The sequence below is a fragment of the Pelophylax lessonae genome (assembly GCF_965119305.1).
Source record: "Pelophylax lessonae genome assembly, chromosome: 1".
Taxonomy (NCBI): Eukaryota; Metazoa; Chordata; class Amphibia; order Anura; family Ranidae; genus Pelophylax; species Pelophylax lessonae.
Genome location: NC_138768.1, coordinates 4,259,013 through 4,282,549, shown reverse-complemented (window position 1 = coordinate 4,282,549; position 23,537 = coordinate 4,259,013). Strand labels below are relative to the sequence as shown.

The window sequence follows — 23,537 nt, the reverse complement described above, 5'->3', positions numbered from 1 at the left end:
TATGGCACATTGTCTGTTAAAGTGCTACTAATAAATACAATTTCCCCTCACTTATTAACTATATATATCAATCAATGTAGCCCTGATCTGTCTACTTTTCAGATCGGTGCTACCTATGTCCCTGGTATCCATCCATGTTAAAAGGCTGTCCCTGGCTTCTTCAATTTGAGGACTTCAGACGTCCAGTGATTGTGGGTTACACACCTGACCTCAACAGCTATGGTCTACTGACCAGGGTATCTATTTACCATTTCCTTTATTGCATTCTGTCGCAAGGACACTCGCACCCACCAGATGCTTTTAATCGTGCAGGCTACCTGAGCACAGTTATTTTTCAACCCTGTAAGTACTCGCCAATGTTAATACTTATCATGTAAACCTCTAGAGTTACGCTGCAATGTTTTAAAAAACCTTAAAATTCATGTTTTTTTATATATCAATTTATCTATTCACTAGAGTACCGTTTGAACCATCCCCTGAAGAAGAAGCAAATTCCCCTGGCTTCGAAACATGTCGGGTTTCAGTTCAGACTGCTGTGGTTGATTTGCCTGTCTCTTCTTTTTGCCTGCATTGTTTTTAAACCATTATCATATATGTTTATAAATAAAATTAAAAATTATTATTTTTCTAAATAACTCCTTTTCATATGATTTATGTGCCTGTAAAGTCCCAATAAGGGGAACCCCATTTTTTGTCTATTATTACTAGGGATGTGGCACACATAAAGCGCTAGGCTTAAGCACCTTTCTTATAAGTTGAACTTGGACAGGGTGCAGGTAAGCTGTGGGATACTCCAGTAGCAGAATATAGAAACACAAGGACATTTCTCGCTTTCTCCAACTTCAGTAGGCACTGTCACTGATGCACGAGGGATAGCAACAGCACACAATAACTAGGATTCTACACACTCCTTCCATTATCAGCCAGACAGTTCTCCCGCGAACCCTCCAGACCAGATACTCAGTGAAATCCCTTAACCAGTTCCAGCAAAATTCAATAGAACAGGCCTCCCAGGACCTCAATGAGCACAAGAACAGGCCCCAAAGCTCTAGCACAGCTGGGACCTTGATAAGCACAAGAACAGATTCCCCCCATCTCTAGCATAGCTGGAACCTCAATGAGCACAAGAACAGGCTCCCGAGCTCTAACATAGCCAGAACCTTCATGAGCACAAGGACAGGCCCCCCAGCTCTAGCATAGCTGGAACCTCAATGAGCACAAGAGCATGCCCCCCAGCTCTAGCATAGCTAGAACCTTCATGAGCACAAGAACAGGCCCCCGAGCTCTAGCCAATGTTGCCAACCGCCCGTAGATTTACGGGCAGCCCGTGAATTTTAGCCCATTTTCGGGCTGCCCGTAAATGCCCGTTACGGGCAGCGGCACCCGTAATAAAGATGTCAGAACGGGCCGACACGCAACTGCGCATGCGCCATTCCGAAGCCTGTCGGGCTCGGAAAAGCTTGCCTATTTCCGGCTGGACGGGCGCATGCGCAGTAAAGAACTGGTGACAGTTGGCGCCATTTTTAAAAGACAGTGACACTGTCTTGCTGGCTGCGGCTAGAGAAGAAGAAGAGGACGGGGCTCTCTCCGCCGTCCTGGGAGAACCCTCCGCCGCCCCCCCCCCCCGGTCGGTCCCCCCTCCTCCAATGGCGGGACACGAGTGGGATGATTGGTTCCAGAGAGAGGAGCTCATCGGCAAATCAGCGACATCAGAGTGCAGAACCTGCAAGGTACGAGCAACCCCCTCCCATCTACTACATACCGGGGGGCAGACACGCCCCCTGCTCTGTTACTGGGGGACTCAGCATTATGGGGGATCCTAAAATCCTGGAGGTTTCATAATTATGGGGGAGTCATTATGGTGGAGTCATCATTATGGGGGTCATATCATCCGGGGGTGTCATCGTAATGGGGGAGTCATCATTCTGGGGGTCTCATCATCTTGGGGGAGTTATCATGCTGGGGGCAGAGAAGGACACTGTGCTATGGGGGCTAAAGGCAGGGGGCAGAGAAGGACACTGTGCTATGGGGGCTAAAGGCAGGGGGCAGAGAAGGACAGTGCTGTGGGGGCAGAGAAGGACACTATGCTGTGGGGGGCCAAAGGCAGGGGGCAGAGGACGGCAGTGCTGTGGGGGGCTAAAGGCAGGGGGCAGAGAAGGACATGTAAATGGAGAAATATGGTTTATGACTTTTGTTTAACTTAAACACATTGCTAATAGCACTATCTGCTTGTTTATAGTTTAATTATTCATATTTGCACGGTTTAGCACTGAAAACGGCTATTTTATGTACATTTTTGCAGTGCCAGTAAAAAATTGGTGCCGTCCGTAAATTTTTGGCATTCTGCCAGTAAATTTTACTCCGGGGGATTGGCAAGCTAGAACCTTCATGAGCACAAGAACAGGCCCCCCAGCTCTAGCATAGCTGGAACCTCAATGAGCACAAGAACAGGCCCCCCAGCTCTAGCATAGCTGGAACCTCAATGAGCACAAGAACAGGCCCCCCAGCTCTAGCATAGCTGGAACCTCAATGAGCACAAGAACAGGCCCCCCCAGCTCTGGCATAGCTGGGACCTCAATGAGAACAGGAACAGGCCCCCCAGCTCTAGCATAGCTGGAACCTTCATGAGCATAAGAACAAGCCCCCACAGCTCCAGCATAGCTGGAACCTCAATGAGCACAAGAACAGGCCCCCGAGCTCTAGCATAGCTGGGACCTCAATGAGAACAAGAACAGGCCCCCCAGCTCTAGCATAGCTGGAACCTTCATGAGCACAAGAACAGGCCCCCCCCCAGCTCCAGCAAAGCTGGGACCTCAATGAGCACAAGAGCTGCCCCCCCCAGCTCTAGCATAGCTAGGACCTCAATGAACACAAGAAGAGGCCCCCGAGCTCTAGCATAGCTGAGACCTTGATGAGCACATGTAGAGGCTCTTAAGGCTGAGAACCTCTCCTCTTGGACAAGAAACAAGCTGCCCCAGGCCAGGATTATTTATGTGCTCTCCTGCCACCTACTGGGCATCCTCCTCCAGGGATTGGCTTGGACCACATAAATATTAAGGCTGTGAATTTGACTCTTCCTGCCCACTACATTCCAGAATCCTCCAGGAGGCAGAGGGACGTAGTCAATCCTGCAACCAGTGAAACCCAGAACAGTCCAAAGTAATCACAAGCTGCTCCACTGTTTACAGGGGAGCCAAGAAGAACTAAATTTGGCTAAACTAACTAGCAACCTATCTAGGAGGGTGCTACAAATATATTGCAGAATGATATGAAAAATGAAAAAAGCAAATACAATGATAACTATATTATATATTGGCTCCATGACTAGGGTCTCCATTCCTGCTACTAGGTGCTTCACAGACATGTCCCTGAATTTCCAACCTATTAGAATTCTGTATATTGTACACACCTTTGATTTGGCCACCAGATTCAGTCTTCGGTTTCTCTAAATAAAGATAATTTTCACAGACAGGAGAAAAAATAATTTGATGTATACTTTAAAAATGTTAACGTAATGAAATCATATTAGCAATAGCAAAGTCATATCTGAAGATGAGGAAACTATTTTATGTGAAGAGTCCTTCTGCATTAATAATATAACAAATTAGATCACAAACTGCCAGAAGCGCTACCACTTATAAGGAACCCCCTGGTTGACTATCACTCACTGGAGACCTACAGTATATGAATCTTATGGAGGTCACATGGCCAGAATTATCAATTAAGTGAATGCATGGACCTGTCATTCATTAACCACTTTACCACCGGAGGATTTTGCTGTCTTACGTCCAGGCCACTTTTTGCAATTCGGTACTGTGCAAATTTAACGGACAATTGCGTGGTCATGCAACGCCGTACCCAAACGAAATTTGCGTCCTTTTTTTCCCACAAACAGAGCTTTCTTTTGGTGGTATTTGATCCCCTCTGCGCTTTTTATTTTTTGCGATATTAATAAAAAAAATGCAAAAATTTTGAAAAAATAACAATATTTTTCTACTTTGACAGTTAAAAAATATCCAATATATTCAATTTTTGTCATATATTTAGGCCAAAATGTATTTAGCTACATGTCTTTGACAAAAAAATTCTCAATGAGCGTATTTTTAACCGCTTTATGACCGGAAGATTTTACCCCATTCCTGACCAGGCCATATTTTGCGATTCGGCACTGCGTTATTTTAACGGACAATTGCGCAGTCGTGCGATGCTGTACCCAAATTAAATGTATGTCCTTTTTTTCCCCCACAAACAGAGCTTTCTTTTGGTGGTATTTGATCACCTGTGCGATTTTTAATTTTTGCGCTATAAACAAAAAAAGAGCGACAATTTTGAAAAAATAACAATATTTTTCACATTTTTTTATATGAAATTCCCCCCCCCCCCCCCAAAAAATGTAAAAATCACATTTTTTTAACATTTTAGGCCAATTTGTTTTCTGCTACATATGTTTGGTAAAAAAAAATCGCAATAAGCGTATTTTGATTGGTTTGCGCAAAAGTTATTGCGTTTACTAACTAAGGGAAAGATTTCTGTCATTTTTGGTGTTTTTTTTTTTAACGAGTAATGGCGGCGATCTACGGTTTTTTTTTGCAGGACTGCGACATTGCGGCGGACAGATCGGACCCTTGACTGACATTTTTGACACTTTTGGGGGTACCAGTGACATTACTGCAGTAATCAGTGCTATAAATATGCACTGTTACTGTAAAAATGACACTGGCAGGGAAGGGGTTAATTGTTATTGGTGATCAAGGGGTTAATGTATGCCTGGTGCTTACTAACGTGTGTGGGGGGAGGTGACTGTGTGACACAAGGACAGATCGCAGGTTGAGCTATGCTGAATCCTGCAATCTGTCACTGTCTGTCACTTAGGAGATCCGCCCGCTCTGTTTACACAAGCGGTTGGATTTCCACACTAGATCCCCGATGATCGGGGAAGAGCAGCGGTGATCACCGCCTCTCCTCCCCCGGCCCAACTCCCGATGTGACTGAACACAGCGGGAGTGAGCCTCCGGTGGCGCGCACGCCGCCGAGAGAGGGGAATGTCTGGTGACGTAGGTCGCCAAACGATAACGAGCCACTGTGCCGCAGTAGCAGCTCAGTGAGCAGTGCGGAAGTGGTTAATACTCCTTCTCAGACCTTCAGATGAACATAGAAGAGCACCAGATTATTGGGGAAATCTGAAGACCTGCTCAATCCAAAGCCCATGTATATCATGAACTCCCATTAGGGATGTGCTTAAGGTTGTGTTTAGACTGAACCTTGGCTGTTGGCACATTCGGAAAAGTGCATGAACATTTACCCATAGACCAGGAACAAAACATAATGTATATCCACGGTATAACTACTGCACTTATCCACGTCAGGATCCCGCTGACAGTGGTTGTTGAGAAGACATCGCCAAGTCCTAAACAGTGACATCACCAGCCCCATTCATTTGCACAGCCAGGAATGAATGGATATCTGGGGGTCCCTTATCCAAAGGAGGGCTTCTAAATTCCTACAAGTCCTTCTGCACTCCCCACCGGGCCAGGGTCCCTTGTGCTCAATAACATGGTCTCCTACTCTATGTTAAGGGGATGTGGCCTGGTAGGGTGCATGCTTGGATTTAGAATCTGGCATGGATTTGGGAGGGACCCCACACCATTTTGTTTGCACTGGATTTTACCTAGAATCTGTACCAGATCCAAAGGGTCTTGTATAGATTTTGGGGGACCCCATGTCATTTTGTTTATGCATGAGGGAGCTATCTAAAATCTACCAGATCCAGAGGGTCCCGTTCTGATTTTGGGAAGGACCTCGCATGAGTTTTTTTTTACATGTATACCCCCCCCCCCCCCAATACTATTTTATTTCCTTTGTAAATGTCACTTTTGCTATACTACTTTTTTTTCTTCTGTATTGACTCGTCTGTATTGACTCGTCCCACCCCCTGTTTTATCCCTTGGCAATTACCCTTTAAAATTGAGAAAATTACTTTCCCAGATTGGGCTCCCATTGACTTCAGTGGGGTTCAGATTCATCAGCCAAACTTTCTTTTCCTATGTTAAATCAAACCTCAGGGAACTGAAACCCAGGTGTGTGCAGCTCATCCCTAATGCCCAGACACAATGAGTGGATCCATCATCTCTATCTAAGGTGTTAGCAATCAGTTAGGATAAACCAAATGGTCAGTCATGAACCACCTAATCTGGTTTGAAGCCCATAGACTAGAATGTGATCTGCCCATGAAAAGTAGATTTTTAGGCCCAACAAATGTCTTGAAAGCTATTAAAAGATGGTACCTAATAGTGATGTTCCTCCAAGGTTTTTAGTGCCTCCGGGGTTGCTGATCTTTAGGGCTCTGAGAAGAGTGTCCTTGTCTGAGGTATTCCAGCCTCTGGTATATGTCAGTAGTCTCCTCATCTTTTCCTGGCTTGTGTTTTCAGCCTTCACAATGTCATATTGTTCCTGAGTCAGGAGATCTTCTTGTAGAAGATGGTCCAACACTGGATGTACCATAGTGATCTGCTGGATGAGCTTCTCCCAGTACTGATCCACAAAGTGCTTCTCACCTTTATATTAATACAGGAAGATGAACCATACGGATATATCAGGACTGAGGAACTGAAGTCCAAAAACATTTACAAGTATTACTTACCTGGGGATACAGAGGCGGCCATCGCTCATACAAACCGAAAATCCAACGTAGTGACCTGCAAGATAAGCAAAATATTAGCAAATTTTGGAAGCCAAATGTTTTTCTGATGGATAAGAAAATAAGTGCAGCACAGGAGAAGTCTAGGAAGGATAAATAGCTAGTGAAGAAGGTGAAAGAATTTGGGTTCCTAATGAAGTACACCCAGAGATGAGGAACCCCTCCATTGTTTGAAGAATCTCCCTAGCTATTTTTGCTCATGGAAATTGGAGGCATTACATGTTGGGGGAGGAGGATGTTTAAGTGCAACTCAGATGCCTCCATTGTTATATATTAACCAATGTCAATGGTATGGTGATCCTATGAATCATAGTAATCCCATACAGGGCAGTCCTTTTAACCACAAGAATGTCATATCTGGGTGTCCATTGTAGGACATGGGTGATCAGTCCACATATTTGGATTACTCACGCTTAATCCCAATAGTCAACAACAGGGGTCTCAAACTTTCTAAACAAAGAGGCAGTTTACGGTCCTACAGACTTTAGGGGGGTTGACCATCGTCAGTGGGAGTAGAAAATGTCCTGGTATCAACGGGAGGAAAAAAGCCCCATCATTGGTGTCAGTGGGAGGAATAGTGCCCCATCATTGGTATTAGTGGGAGGAATAGTGTCCCATCATTGGTATCAGTGGGAGGAATAGTGTCCCATCATTGGTATTAGTGGGAGGAATAGTGCCTCATCATTGGTATTAGTGGGAGAAATAGTGCCCCATCATTGGTATTAGTGGGAGGAATAGTGCCTCATCATTGGTGTCAGTGGAAGGAATAGTGCCCCAACATTGGTGTCAGTGGGAGGAATAGTGTCCCATCATTGGTATCAGTGGGAGGAATAGTGTCCCATCATTGGTGCCAGTGGGAGGAATAGTGCCCCATCATTGGTGCCAGTGGGAGGAATAGTGTCCCATTATTGGTATTAGTGGGAGGAATAGTGCCCCAACATTGGTATTAGTGGGAGGAATAGTGCCCCATCATTGGTATTAGTGGGAGGAATAGTGTCCCATCATTCAGCTTCGGGTGTGGCTGCTGCAAGGTTCTCTGGCTGTGTGTCTGGAGCTGCTCCAGGTGATCTGTTTGAGAGGGGAGTGAGGTGAAATCCCTCCCAGCCCTGCTGGCTCCTTCCTGGGGAGGCCATGCAGGCCAGCGGGGCCTCTCCTGCTGGAGGCTCTCAGCCATCCCCTGGTCGGATGGATGGCACCCCTGCTCCTGGACAAGCCGTGGTTGGTGATCTCTCTGCACCTGGTGAGGATGAAGATGCTGGATCCATTCGGGAGCGAGTGGTGGCCGGGATCAAAGTCCTCAATAAGGAAAGAGACAAGCTCTACAAGCTTAGAGCGGATTTAAAGCGCCTGAGAAAGCAGCGTGAAGGCTTGTTCAGCAAGAACCGCGGATCCATGGATTCAGAGGTCCAATTAGCTAAGGTCCGTGTGGAACATCAGGAAACCATCGTGGCCATGATGGAAGGCAGGGATGGTCCCTTCAGGGAGAAGTTTAGCAACGACCGAAGGTTTGCAAAGATGGAGGTGGAGGAAGAGACCCCATGTTCTGACCCCCTTCCCCCTCAAGGTGAGGTAAGCAGCCCATTGCCATCTCAGGGCTCAGGAGGCATGCTAAAGGTAATCCAGGTAATGGAGTCTCCAGTACAGGGAGATAAGCTGGTGTTTGGTGATGTGGAGGACTTGCCGGATCATGTACCTGATAAGATAAAAGCTATCAAGTCTCAGGTAATAGACAAAACTGTTTTTGTGCCTTTTAGCACCTTGCCTAATAATGAGGGTTTTCCCAGTGACACCCAGGATGATACCCCTGTGCTCAGCAATGCTTTGCCTGCTGAGAAAATGTTACGTTTAAAAAATGACATTTCTGCTCAGGAACTACAAAACCCAGAAGAGCCGATTAACCCTGCTTCTGCTGAGCCCAAAACTGTCTCAGTAATAACTAACCAGGACTCTACAGCGCAGCAGCAGGAAGCATTTGGTACTGCATTAGAAACAGTAACTACACCTAATAACATTGCAGGTGTGGTGGGACCCACCATTGTATGTTTAACTGATAATGCTGCTGATTTAGGCCAAGCTGAAAATAATAGAAATGTACCTGATAATGTGACATCAGTGTGGGGTCTTGGCCCTAATAAGCCTACATTTGCACAGGTGGTAAGCTGTGCTCCTGGCAATATCATCAAGCCAGGAATACAATCAAGGAGGAGCTCCGCTTCCAATCGGGGTTTTCCCTTGCAGGCTGCCACTATGAGCACCATTGGATCTGGTCTTGGGTCTATGGCTCCTGCTGGGGGTCCAAGGCGGAACGTAGTCCTCCTTAAATGGGAAGGTGGTGCAGTCCCTGTAGCACGGCGTATGGTTGTGGACCTGATCTTGGATATGGGTTTTGGGGCTAATGACCTATATGCCTTGATACATGTGGCTGGAAGTCGGGAGTACACGGTTAGTTTCACCAGACCAGAGGGTCTTGACCTGTTCTGGGAACGATATATGGCTCGGTGCAGGTCAAGACCTGAATGGGAAGGTCTGGTGCCAGTGGCAGTTTCCCAAAGGTCAACAGTAAAGAAAATCACTATTATCCTCACAAATGAGAGTGTTCCTGCTCGGGACTTAGAGGTCTGGTTGAGAAATTATGGGGATGTTTTGACCAGGCCAGATAAAATTTATGATGAGCGTGGCATCTGGACCGGGGGTTGGTCGGTAACGGTCAGGTTGGCTAGGGATGGGAATGTTGTCCGTCACCTGCCCTCCTCTGCCTTTATAGGGAGGGATAGGATGACCATTTTTTATCCCGGTCAGCCAAAACTGTGTCACCGCTGTGGAGAAAAGGGGCATTTTAGCTCCTCTTGTTCAGCTCTGATCTGTTCAGTGTGTCGGGGGCAGGGTCATGTGGCCAAGGACTGCACCCAGGCGATAAGGTGCAACCTGTGCCTGCGCCTTGGCCACCCCTACAGCCGATGTCCTGAAGCCTTGCATAATATGGATAGAGAGGTGATAGATGACCTCTTAAGGCTGGACAGGATGGAGGATGAGGCCCCTATTGTACCACCCTCCTCTGCGGTGACTGACCCCCCTGGTCTTGTTCAGGATCCCTCCCCAGTCCCTGTGCCCACCCTTCCTGTATCTGTAAGTATTCCTTCTGTGTCTGTCCCTGTGTCCCCCCAGCCTACTGTCCCTGCTCCTCTTGTGTCAGAACCTTCCAAGTCTGTGCCCCCTGAGTCAGTTATTCCCGATCAGTCTTCCCTTCCTAAGTGTGACCTTAAAGAAGCCCCCCACCCACCAGGAGTGGTAGAGGGTACCAAAAAGGGTGCTGCTGCGGCTTCCTCTGTAAAGAAGTCTTCTGGGAAGACTTCAAAGAAGAAGAAGAAAACAAGAGATGAAAGCATCTCTGAATCTGACCTGCAGTACCTGGAGGAGAGAAGGAAGGTTGTGAGGCGGAAGAGACAGACGGTGAGGACGGAACAGGGACAGGATGCCTCAGTGTCTGTCCCCAACCGTTGTAGGGCTTCTGCTTGGGATATCTCCTCATCTGGGGATTCTTCTGAGCAGAATTCAGAAATTGAAATGGAGTTGGAGGAGGCTTCAAGTAAGAGAGAGGCTTCTGGCGATGAGCAGCAGAGGGGAGCTAAGAAGCAATCCACCCAATAACCCAAATGGCGGTTCCCCCTCCGTTAAAAGTGGTGACAATAAATGTCGCCAGTATTAAGTCAGTAAGAGCTCGTTCTATGGCCTTCTTTTTGTTCAGCCAATTAGATGCTGAAATTGTATTTTTGCAGGAGACTAGGCTCACCTCCTTGGCAGATATTCATATGGCCAAGAGAGAGTGGAGGTATGGTCCATCTTACTGGTCTCTTGCGGCCGAGCCTTACGGCGGGGTGGCGGTGTTGTTTAAAACCGGCATGGTAACTGTCCGGCGGGTTATTGAGGTGGAGATTGGGAGATGTATGGTCTTAGACGTTCTTGTGGGAGGGCAGGACCTGCGCCTAATTAATATTTATGGGCCGCACACAAAGTGGGACAGGAAATGCCTTTTTACAAGGATCAAGCCATTTCTTTTTACATCCCGGCAAGTGGTTTTTGGAGGTGACTTTAATACTGTGACTAGGCCCAAGGACAGGAAGGACTTCAATGACCGGCTGGGATATGATAGCGTTTTTTTAAATAGTATGGTTAGGGATGCTGGTCTTGTGGATGTGCACATTAAGCACCTTCCGGATGACACAGGGTTCACATTTCATCGAGGTAATAGTCAGAGTAGAATAGATAGGTTTTTTTTGAAGGAGGTCTCTGCTTTCTCACCCCCAGTGGTGCAGGCAGTGGAGTTCTCTGATCACTGTATGCTATCTGTGGTCTTGAATGCTTCAGACTTCCCTCAGAGGGGCAAAGGCATCTGGAGATTAAATTCGACTCTCCTTGAGGAAGAAAATGTTAGACAATCCTTTGAGGAATTCTTTCAGGCACAGGTGACCATCCTGGACTTTTGTAGCAGCAAGGCTGAGTGGTGGGAGCTGACCAAAAAGAGGATTGCTGGATTCTTCAGGGGCCTAGCCAATAAAAAACAGTTTAATAGATACATGACCTACCAACGTTTGCGGAGGAAGCTGGATATTCTTGTCTCGAGAGGAGGAGATCCTGGGGCAATCTCTGAAGTGAAAATCCTCCTCAGGAAGTGTCAATATGACCGGCATACCTCTTTGGTTCTGGAGCGGGACTATGGGAAATACCACTCGCCTGACCCTTACCAGAACTGCAAACAGGGTGTAGCTGTTAAGATGGTCGTTGGCCTTAAGGATAGTACAGGTTCCTTGACAAAGTCCAGGTCAGGGATCCTGGAGGTCGTGAGGTCTTTTTATGCTGAACTTCTTGGGAGGAAAGAGCTTGACCGAGACAAGATGGAAAGCTTTTTGGACTCTACTCCAGGTCTAAATGGTGGAGATGTCCCTTTGATGAATTTGACAGAAGAGATCACAGTTGAAGAGGTGACGAGGGCAATTGAACAGCTTGCCATCAAAAAGTCACCTGGACCGGATGGTCTGACGGCTGAGTTTTACAAAGCCTTTAAGTCTATTCTGGCCCCACATTTGGTAGAGGTTTTTAACAGTTGTCTTGCGGAGGGGGTGCTTCCCCCTTCCATGAGACACTCAGCTGTGATTCTTCTTTCAAAAGGTAAAGATCCTTCGATGATTGAGAATTGGCGCCCCATCAGCCTTCTCAATGTCGATAGAAAGGTGCTGGCGAAGATACTTTTCTGGCGCCTATCGGCAGTAGCAGAGTCTTTGCTTTCTCGCCATCAGCACTGTTCGATCCAGGGTAGGAGCACCTTCACAGCGGTTTTAGCTGTCCGGGAGGCCTTGGAGCAGTGCAGGGCTGCAGGCTGGGGAAAGTATCTACTGGCATTGGATCAGGCAAAGGCTTTCGATCGTGTCAACCATGAGTACCTGTGGTTGCTCTTTAGTAAGTACGGTCTGCCGGGTGGTTTTGTCGATTGGTTAAAAGTTTTGTATAAGGGGGCAGAAAGCTTCCCTCTTGTTAATGGTTGGGTTGGACAGTCCTTTGAGGTTGGTTCTGGGGTGCGCCAGGGTTGTCCGCTGAGTCCCCTGCTCTATGTGTTTGCAATCGACCCCTTCATCAGGAGGCTAGAGAGCAGCATGTTGTGTGGGGTACCAGTGGGAATCCCGGGTGAGCCGCCTTTGAGGGTTGTTGCCTATGCGGATGATGTGTCAGTGATTGTCACTGGGACAGATGAAGCGGAGGAGGTGGTCTCTCTGACATCACGGTACTCTGAAGCATCAGGCTCCAAGATCAATCAGGAAAAGAGTGAAGTTTTTTGGATGGGAAAGGAAGGTGAGGGGTTTGATCTCCCGGACACCTTTCCAGTGCCCCAGGAAAAAATTAAGATATTAGGCATTGAATTTGGACCTGGCGATTATGGCCTCAAAAACTGGGAAGGCAGGCTGGAAGTTGCCAATACTAAGGTGGTCAGCTGGAAGAGATGGAAGTTATCTCTGAGGGAAAGGGTTGATCTGATTAAGACTTACCTGATACCGATCTTCTTGTATGTCAGCCCTGTCTGCATCTTGCCAGTGTCTCTCTATGCTAGGATCTATAGTGTGTTCTTCCAGATGCTGTGGGGGAACAGACTGAACCCCATCAAGAGGAATGTCACCTATCTATCCAGGAGGGAGGGTGGCTTAGGTATGGTCAACCCCGTTCTTTTCTTTTCACTGCTATTTCTCAAGTTTAACATTGGTAGTATGCTTGCAGTGGAACCTCCTGGATGGGCAGGCATGTTTAGATCTTGGTTTAGGCCTTTTCTGCGACTTTGGGAAGAAGGTGGCCAAGTGAAGAATCTCAGGGGTCATCGTGGTCAGCTCCCAGCCTATGTCGCTCCGTGTCTGAAGTTGCTGCGGCTGTGGCGACTGTCGGCTGAAGATCTCAGATCCGCTCCGAGGAAAGTCCTTATGAGCCGAGTCTTGAGTGAAGTCTTTCATGACCCACTGGCCTTAAGGGATTGCCCAGGCCCAATTTTGAGGGAAGGGTTAAGATTGATTAATTTGGCTAGAGTCCCCCTTAAATTCAGGGATCTGGCCTGGTTGTGCTTCCACGGGAGGCTCTATGTTCGGGGCAATTTGAAATTCCGCAGTGGGATGGATCGTGGTTGTCCTCGGGAGGAATGTGCAGGTGAGGAGGAGACTATGGACCATTTTCTGCTTCGTTGCCCTTTTAACATAGAGGTATACAAACAGGTTGGGCGGGCCCTCTGTGTTCCTTTCCTCTCCAGGCTGGGTTATGCTGAGTGGGTGTACGGAGCATTCAATACTGGTGGGGGCTTTTGTTTGGATACACTTTTTTTAGTTAGTTTAGTAGTCCGTTATTACACATGGAACGCACGGTGTCAGGTCACCCTTCGGCGTAAAATCCTTCCTGTTCAGGTGGTGGTGTGTGACATTCTGCATGAGGTGGGGAAGATTCGGGCGCTTGAGAGAGACAAGTGGGGTCACAGGGCTTGGCTGAAGGCGTGGAGGGGTTTCAAGCCTCCCTGACTGCCAGGAGTCTCTTTCCCGGGTGTGGCTTTCTGTCTCTTATCACCCTAGATTTTTTCTTAATGCTCAGTTTTTGATAAATGGCTGCATACATAGGTGATGGGTTGTGCCTCTTAGGCCCTCTCTGCTGCTTTATGTAAATAGTTTTCTAAGAATGTTGGAAGTGGATTATGTGTATATTGTATATATTCTGCACATGGATGTGAATTCCTTTGTTTTTTTTGTTGGAATATTGTACTATAGTTCTGTTTTTTACTTTTGTATAAAATATGTTGCTTGATTCTTTTCAATAAAAGATCAATAGTGTCCCATCATTGGTATCAGTGGGAGGAATAGTGTCCCATCATTGGTGCCAGTGGGAGGAATAGTGCCCCATCATTGGTGTCAGTGGGAGGAATAGTGTCCCATCATTGGTATTAGTGGGAGGAATAGTGCCCCAACATTGGTATTAGTGGGAGGAATAGTGCCCCATCATTGGTATTAGTGGGAGGAATAGTGCCCTATCATTGGTGTCAGTGGGAGGAATAGTGTCCCATCATTCAGCTTCGGGTGTGGCTGCTGGAAGGTTCTCTGGCTGTGTGTCTGTTGCTGCTGCAGGTGATCTGTGTAAGAGGGTGTGAGGTGAAATCCCTCCCAGCTCTCCTGGCCCCCTTCTGGGGAAGCCATGGAGGCCAGCAGGGCCTCTCCTGCTGGAGGCTCTCAGACATCCCCTGGGCGGATGGATGGCACCCCTGCTCCTGTGCAGCCCGTGGTTGGTGATCTCTCTGCACCTGGTGAGGATGAAGATGCTGGATCCATTCGGGAGCGAGTGGTGGCCGGGATCAAAGTCCTCAATAAGGAGAGAGACAAGCTCTACAAGCTTAGAGCGGATTTAAAGCGCCTGAGAAAGCAGCGTGAAGGCTTGTTCAGCAAGAACCGCGGATCCATGGATTCAGAGGTCCAATTAGCGAAAGTCCGTGTGGATCATCAAGAAACTATCGTGGCCATGATGGAAGGCAGGGATGGTCCCTTCAGGGAGAAGTTTTGCAATGAACGGAGGTTTGCAAAGATGGAGGTGGAGGAGGAGACCCCCGGTTCTGACCCCCTTCCCCCTCAAGGTGAGGTAAGCAGCCCATTGCCATCTCAGGGCTCAGGAGGCATGTTGAAAGTTATACAGGTAATGGAGTCTCCAATGCAGGAAGATCAGCTGGTGTTTGGTGATGTGGAGGACTTACCTGAGAGTGTGCCTGATAAAGTAAAGTATATAAAGCCCCAGCTTACAGATAAAACAGTTTTTGTGCCTTTTAGCACCTTGCCTAATGATGGGTTTCCTAATGACACTCCGGGTGATTCCCCTATGCTCAGCAATGTTGTGCCTGCTGCTGATGTCTCTAAACAGGAAAAGTTGTGTTTAAAAAATGACATTTCTGCTGAAGAACCACAAAACCCAGAAGAGCCGATTAACCCCCCTTCTGCTGAGCTTAAAACTATTTCAGTCACTGTTGAACAGGACTCTACAGCGCAGCAGCAGGAAACATCTGGTACTGCATCAGAAACAGTTATCCCTAATAACATTGCAGGCATGGTGGATCCCACCATTATATGTGGAACTGATAATGCTGCTTGTTTAGGCCAAGCTGGTAAAAATAATAATAGTAGTGTACCTGATAATGTGACATCAGTGTGGGGTCTTGGCCCTAATAAGCCTACATTTGCACAGGTGGTAAGCTGTGCTCCTGGCAATATCACCAAGCCAGGGTTACAATCAAGGAGGAGCTCTGCTTCTAATCAGGGTTTTCCCTCGCGGGCTGCCACTATGAGCACCATTGGATCTGGTATTGGATCTATGGCTTCTGCTGGGGGTCCAAGGCGGAACGTAGTCCTCCTTAAATGGGAAGGTGGTGCAGTCCCTCTAGCAAGGCGTATGGTGGTGGACCTGATCTTAGATATGGGTTTTGGGGCTAATGACCTATATGCCCTGATACATGTGGCTGGAAGCCGGGAATACACAGTTAGTTTCACCAGACCAGAGGGTCTTGACTTGTTCTGGGAACGATATATGGCTCGGTGCAGGTCAAGACCCGAATGGGAAGGTCTGGTGCCAGTGGCAGTTTCCCAAAGGTCAACAGTGAAGAAAATTACTATTGTCCTTACAAATGAGAGTGTTCCTGCTCGGGACTTAGAGGCCTGGTTGAGAAATTATGGGGATGTTTTGACCAGGCCGGATAAAATTCATGATGAGCGTGGCATCTGGACCGGGGGTTGGTCGGTAACGGTCAGGTTGGCTAGGGATGGGAATGTTGTCCGTCACCTGCCCTCCTCTGCCTTTATAGGGAGGGATAGGATGACCATTTTTTATCCCGGTCAGCCAAAACTGTGTCACCGCTGTGGAGAAAAGGGGCATTTTAGCTCCTCTTGTTCAGCTCTGATCTGTTCAGTGTGTCGGGGGCAGGGTCATGTGGCCAGGGACTGCACCCAGGCGATAAGGTGCAACCTGTGCCTGCGCCTTGGCCACCCCTACAGCCGATGTCCTGAAGCCTGGCATAATATGGATAGAGAGGTGATAGATGATCTGTTAAGGCTGGACAGGATGGAGGATGAGGCCCCTGTTGTACCACCCTCCTCTGCGGTGACTGACCCCCCTGGTCTTGTGCAGGATCCCTCCCTAGTCCCTGTGCCCACCCCTCCTGTATCTGTAAGTTTTCCTTCTGTGTCTGTCCCTGTGTCCCCCCAGCCTACTGTACCGGCTCCTCTTGTGTCAGAATCTGCCAAGTCTGTGCCCCCTGAGTCAGTTATTCCCGATCAGTCTTCCCTTCCTAAGTGTGACCTTAAAGAAGCCCCCCACCCACCAGGAGTGGTAGAGGGTACCAAAAAGGGTGCTGCTGCGGCTTCCTCTGTAAAGAAGTCTTCTGTGAAGACTTCAAAGAAGAAGAAGAAAACAAGAGATGAAAGCATCTCTGAATCTGACCTTCAGTACCTGGAGGAGAGAAGGAAGGTTGTGAGGCGGAAGAGACAGACGGTGAGGACGGAACAGGGACAGGATGCCTCAGTGACTGTCTCCAACCGTTCTAGGGCTTCTGCTTGGGATATCTCCTCATCTGGGGATTCTTCTGAGCAGAATTCAGAAATTGAAATGGAGTTGGAGGAGGCTTCAAGAAAGAGAGAGGCTTCTGGTGATGAGCAGCAGAGGGGAGCTAAGAAGCAATCCACCCAATAACCCAAATGGCGGTTCCCCCTCCGTTAAAAGTGGTGACAATAAATGTCGCCAGCATTAAGTCGGTAAGAGCTCGTTCTATGGCCATATTTTTGTTCAGCCAATTAGATGCTGAAATTTTATTTTTGCAGGAGACTAGGCTCACCTCCTTGGCAGATATTCATATGGCCAAGAGAGAGTGGAGGTATGGTCCATCTTACTGGTCTCTTGCGGCCGAGCCTTACGGCGGGGTGGCGGTGTTGTTTAAAACCGGCATGGTAACTGTCCGGCGGGTTATTGAGGTGGAGATTGGGAGATGTATGGTCTTAGACGTTCTTGTGGGAGGGCAGGACCTGCGCCTAATTAATATCTATGGGCCGCACACAAAGTGGGACAGGAAATGCCTTTTTACAAGGATCAAGCCATTTCTTTTTACATCCCGGCAAGTGGTTTTTGGAGGTGACTTTAATACTGTGACTAGGCCCAAGGACAGGAAGGACTTCAATGACCGGCTGGGATATGATAGCGTTTTTTTAAATAGTATGGTTAGGGATGCTGGTCTTGTGGATGTGCACATTAAGCACCTCCCGGATGACACAGGGTTCACCTTTCATCGAGGTAATAGTCAGAGTAGGATAGATAGGTTTTTTTTGAAGGAGGCCTCTGCTTTCTCACCCCCAGTGGTGCAGGCGGTGGAGTTCTCTGATCACTGTATGCTATCTGTGGTCTTGAATGCTTCAGATTTCCCTCAGAGGGGCAAAGGCATCTGGAGATTAAATTCGACTCTCCTTGAGGAAGAACATGTTAGACAATCCTTTGAGGAATTCTTTCAGGCACAGGTGACCATCCTGGACTTTTGTAGCAGCAAGGCTGAGTGGTGGGAGCTGACCAAAAAGAGGATTGCTGGATTCTTCAGGGGCCTAGCCAATAAAAAACAGTTTAATAGATACATGACCTACCAACGTTTGCGGAGGAAGCTGGATATTCTTGTCTCGAGAGGAGGAGATCCTGGGGCAATCTCTGAAGTGAAAATCCTCCTCAGGAAGTGTCAATATGACCGGCATACCTCTTTGGTTCTGGAGCGGGACTATGGGAAATACCACTCGCCTGACCCTTACCAGAACTGCAAACAGGGTGTAGCTGTTAAGATGGTCGTTGGCCTTAAGGATAGTACAGGTTCCTTGACAAAGTCCAGGTCAGGGATCCTGGAGGTCGTGAGGTCTTTTTATGCTGAACTTCTTGGGAGGAAGGAGCTTGACCGAGACAAGATGGAAAGCTTTTTGGACTCTATTCCAGGTCTAAATGGTGGAGATGTCCCTTTGATGAATTTGACAGAAGAGATCACAGTTGAAGAGGTGACGAGGGCAATTGAACAGCTTGCCATCAAGAAGTCACCTGGACCGGATGGTCTGACGGCTGAGTTTTACAAAGCCTTTAAGTCTATTCTGGCCCCACATTTGGTAGAGATTTTTAACAGTTGTCTTGCTGAGGGGGTGCTTCCCCCTTCCATGAGACACTCAGCTGTGATTCTTCTTTCAAAAGGTAAAGATCCTTCGATGATTGAGAATTGGCGCCCCATCAGCCTTCTCAATGTCGATAGAAAGGTGCTGGCGAAGATACTTTTCTGGCGCCTATCGGCAGTAGCAGAGTCTTTGCTTTCTCGCCATCAGCACTGTTCGATCCAGGGTAGGAGCACCTTCACAGCGGTTTTAGCTGTCCGGGAGGCCTTGGAGCAGTGCAGGGCTGCAGGCTGGGGAAAGTATCTACTGGCATTGGATCAGGCAAAGGCTTTCGATCGTGTCAACCATGAGTACCTGTGGTTGCTCTTTAGTAAGTACGGTCTGCCGGGTGGTTTTGTCGATTGGTTAAAAGTTTTGTATAAGGGGGCAGAAAGCTTCCCTCTTGTTAATGGTTGGGTTGGACAGTCCTTTGAGGTTGGTTCTGGGGTGCGCCAGGGTTGTCCGCTGAGTCCCCTGCTCTATGTGTTTGCAATCGACCCCTTCATCAGGAGGCTAGAGAGCAGCATGTTGTGTGGGGTACCAGTGGGAATCCCGGGTGAGCCGCCTTTGAGGGTTGTTGCCTATGCGGATGATGTGTCAGTGATTGTCACTGGGACAGATGAAGCGGAGGAGGTGGTCTCTCTGACATCACGGTACTCTGAAGCATCAGGCTCCAAGATCAATCAGGAAAAGAGTGAAGTTTTTTGGATGGGAAAGGAAGGTGAGGGGTTTGATCTCCCGGACACTTTTCCAGTGCCCCAGGAAAAAATTAAGATATTAGGCATTGAATTTGGACCTGGCGATTATGGCCTCAAAAACTGGGAGGGCAGGCTGGAAGTTGCCAATACTAAGGTGGTCAGCTGGAAGAGATGGAAGTTATCTCTGAGGGAAAGGGTTGATCTGATTAAGACTTACCTGATACCGATCTTCTTGTATGTCAGCCCTGTCTGCATCTTGCCAGTGTCTCTCTATGCTAGGATCTATAGTGTGTTCTTCCAGATGCTGTGGGGGAACAGACTGAACCCCATCAAGAGGAATGTCACCTATCTATCCAGGAGGGAGGGTGGCTTAGGTATGGTCAACCCCGTTCTTTTCTTTTCACTGCTATTTCTCAAGTTTAACATTGGTAGTATGCTTGCAGTGGAACCTCCTGGATGGGCAGGCATGTTTAGATCTTGGTTTAGGCCTTTTCTGCGACTTTGGGAAGAAGGTGGCCAAGTGAAGAATCTCAGGGGTCATCGTGGTCAGCTCCCAGCCTATGTCGCTCCGTGTCTGAAGTTGCTGCGGCAGTGGCGACTGTCGGCTGAAGATCTCAGATCCGCTCCGAGGAAAGTCCTTATGAGCCGAGTCTTGAGTGAAGTCTTTCATGACCCACTGGCCTTAAGGGATTGCCCAGGCCCAATTTTGAGGGAAGGGTTAAGATTGATTAATTTGGCTAGAGTCCCCCTTAAATTCAGGGATCTGGCCTGGTTGTGCTTCCACGGGAGGCTCTATGTTCGGGGCAATTTGAAATTCCGCAGTGGGATGGATCGTGGTTGTCCTCGGGAGGAATGTGCAGGTGAGGAGGAGACTATGGACCATTTTCTGCTTCGTTGCCCTTTTAACATAGAGGTATACAAACAGGTTGGGCGGGCCCTCGGTGTTCCTTTCCTCTCCAGGCTGGGTTATGCTGAGTGGGTGTACGGAGCATTCAATACTGGTGGGGGCTTTTGTTTGGATACACTTTTTTTAGTTAGTTTAGTAGTCCGTTATTACACATGGAACGCACGGTGTCAGGTCACCCTTCGGCGTAAAATCCTTCCTGTTCAGGTGGTGGTGTGTGACATTCTGCATGAGGTGGGGAAGATTCGGGCGCTTGAGAGAGACAAGTGGGGTCAGAGGGCTTGGCTGAAGGCGTGGAGGGGTTTCAAGCCTCCCTGACTGCCAGGAGTCTCTTTCCCGGGTGTGGCTTTCTGTCTCTTATCACCCTAGATTTTTTCTTAATGCTCAGTTTTTGATAAATGGCTGCATACATAGGTGATGGGTTGTGCCTCTTAGGCCCTCTCTGCTGCTTTATGTAAATAGTTTTCTAAGAATGTTGGAAGTGGATTATGTATATATTGTATATATTCTGCACATGGATGTGAATTCCTTTGTTTTTTTTGTTGGAATATTGTACTATAGTTCTGTTTTTTACTTTTGTATAAAATATGTTGCTTGATTCTTTTCAATAAAAGATCAATAGTGTCCCATCATTGGTGTTAGTGGGAGGAACAGTGCCCCATCATTGGTGTCAGTGGGAGGAATAGTGTCCCATCATTGGTATCAGTGGGAGGAATAGTGTCCCATCATTGGTGTCAGTGGGAGGAATAGTGTCCCATCATTGGTATTAGTGGGAGGAATAGTGCCCCAACATTGGTATTAGTGGGAGGAATAGTGCCCCATCATTGGTATTAGTGGGAGGAATAGTGCCCCAACATTGGTGTCAGTGGGAGGAATAGTGTCCCATCATTGGTATCAGTGGGAGGAATAGTGCCCCATCATTGATGTCAGTGGGAGGAATAGTGTCCCATCATTGGTGCCAGTGGAAGGAATAGTGTCCCATCATTGATGTCAGTGGGAGGAATAGTGTCCCATCATTGGTATTAGTGGGAGGAATAGTGTCCCATCATTGGTGTCAGTGGGAGGAGTAGTTTCCCATCATTCAGCTTCGGGTGTGGCTGCAGGAAGGTTCTCTGGCTGTGTGTCTGGAGCTGCTCCAGGTGATTTCTGTGAGAGGGGAGTTCGGTAAAATCTCTCCCAGCCCTGCTGGCCCCTATCTGGGGAGGCCATGCAGGCCAGCAGGGCCTCTCCTGCTGGAAGCTCTGAACCATCCCCTGGGCAGCTGGATGACATACCTGCTCCTGGACAAGCCATGGCTGGGGATCTCTCTGCCCCTGGTGAGGATGAGGATACCGAGTCCATTCGGGAGCGAGTGGTGGCCGGGATCAAGGTCCTGAATAGGGAGAGAGACCAGCTCTACAAACTGAGAGCGGAGTTGAAGCGTCTGCGAAAGCAACGTGAAGGTTTGCACAGCCGCAGCCGTGGATCTATGGATTCGGAAATCCAGTTGGCAAAGGTCCGGGTTCAACACCAGGAAACCATTGTGGCCATGATGGAAGGTAAAGAGGGGCCCTTTAAGGAAAAGTTTTGCAATGACCGGAGATTTGCAAGGATGGCAAAGATGGAGGTGGAGGAGGGGACCCCCAGTTCTGACCCCCTGACTCCCCAAGGTGAGGTAAGCAACCCGTTGCCTTCTCAGGGCTCAGGAGGCATGCTGACAGTGATCCAGGCAGTGGAGTCTCCATTACGGGCGGATCAGCTGGTGTTTGGTGAGGAGAACTTTCCTGATAATGTGCCTGATAAGGTAAAGCCTAGCAAGTCCCAAGTGACTGATAACACTATTTTTGTGCCATTTAACACCTTGGCTAATGCTGATGTTTTGCCCAATGACACCCAGGCTGGTAATTTCATATCCAGCAATATTTCAGCTGCTGATGTTTCCTTGCAGGAAAAACTGCGTTTAAAAAATGACATTGCAGCAAAGGAACTACAAGAGCCAGAGAAACCAATTAACCCCCCTTTTGCTGAGTCAAAGGCTGTTTGTCCAGTCACAGCTGCTGTCTCTATACTGCAGCATCAGGCCGCCTGTGGTACTACAGCAGAAACTGTGATAGTGAATACTGATTGTTCTGACATTTCTTCCAACACAGCTGTTCTGAATAATCCTACTAATGTGTGTTTAATGGACAATCCTGCTGGCTCAGTACAAGAAGTTAATAATAAGGATAATAATAATAATGTACCAGCTAAAGTTACATCAGTGTGGGGGTCTTGGCCCTGATAAGCCCTCTTTTGCTCAGGTGGTACGCTCTGCTCCTGGTAATATTATTAGGCCAGGGCTGCAGCCAATGAGGAACCCTGCTTCCAGGCAGAGATTAACACCACAAACTGCCACTTTGAGCACCCCTGGTTCCGGTCTTGGGTCTCTGGCTTCTGCTGGGGGTCCAAGACGTAATGTCGTTATACTTAAATGGGAAGGTGGTGCAGTCTCTCCAGCACGGCGTGTGGTGGTGGATATGATTTTGGAGATGGGCTTTGGGGCGAATGACCTTTATGCCCTAATACACGTAGCTGGGAGCCGGGAGTACACAATCAGCTTCACCAGGCCAGAGGGTCTTGACCTGTTCTGGGAACGATATGAAGCTCGGTGCAGGTCAAGACCCGAATGGGAAGATCTGGCACCAGTTGCTGTTTCGCAGAGATCAACGGTTAAAAAAATAACCATCATTCTCACTAACGAGAGTGTTCCTGCTCGGGACTTAGAGGTCTGGTTAAGGAACTATGGTGAGGTTTTGACAACACCAAATAAAATTCTTGATGAACGTGGTATATGGACTGGGGGTTGGTCAGTAACGGTCAGGTTGGCCAGGGATGGGAATGTTGTCCGTCACCTGCCCTCCTCGGCTTTCATAGGAAGGGATAGGATGACTGTTTTTTATCCTGGTCAGCCAAAGCTATGTCACCGCTGTGGAGAAAAGGGGCATTTTAGCTCCTCCTGTTCAGCCTTAATATGTTCGGTATGTCGGGGACAGGGTCATGTGGCCAGGGACTGCACCCAGGCGATAAGGTGCAACCTGTGCCTGCGCCTTGGCCACCCCTACAGCCGATGTCCGGAGGCCTGGCACAATATGGAGAAGGAGGTAGTAGATGATCTGTTGAGGCTGGACGGGATGGAGGATGAGGCCCCTGGTGTACCATCTTCCCCTGCGGTGACTGACTCCCCTGGTCCTGTTCAGGATCCCTCCCCAGTTTCTGTGGCAAACCCTCCTGTGTCTGTAGGTATTCCTTCTGTGGCTGTCTCTGTGTCCCCCCAGCCTACTGTACCCGCTCCTCTTGTGTCAGAACCTTCCAAGTCTGTGCCCCCTGAGTCAGTCTTGCCCCATGAGTCTCCTAGGTCTGACTTAAAGGAAGGTCCCCCCCCACCCGGAGTGGTGGGATGTGCCAAAAAGGGTGCTGCTGCTTCTTCTGTAAAGAAGTCTTCTGCAAAGACTTTGAAGAAGAAAACAAGAGATGAAAACATCTTGGAGTCTGACCTGCAGTACCTG

The 23,537-nt window shown here is 48.2% G+C and overlaps 2 protein-coding genes across 2 annotated transcripts in view; one reads left to right on the top strand and one right to left on the bottom strand.

Annotated features, from left to right (window-relative positions):
- LOC309559461 (NACHT, LRR and PYD domains-containing protein 3-like) overlaps positions 1–6,523 on the bottom strand; it is a 44,716-nt gene extending 38,193 nt beyond the window's left edge. The window contains exons 1-2 of the mRNA XM_082262733.1: positions 6,285–6,523; positions 3,410–3,445 (exon numbers count right to left, since the gene is read on the bottom strand). Of these exons, the coding sequence (XP_082118859.1) occupies positions 3,410–3,445; positions 6,285–6,501 (253 nt within the window). The 5' untranslated portion in view covers positions 6,502–6,523. The remainder of the gene's footprint in view (positions 1–3,409; positions 3,446–6,284) is intronic.
- The window catches only part of LOC309551015 (uncharacterized protein), a gene marked incomplete at both ends in the record, with an annotated part of 209,781 nt that overhangs the window by 66,975 nt on the left and 119,269 nt on the right, over positions 1–23,537 (top strand).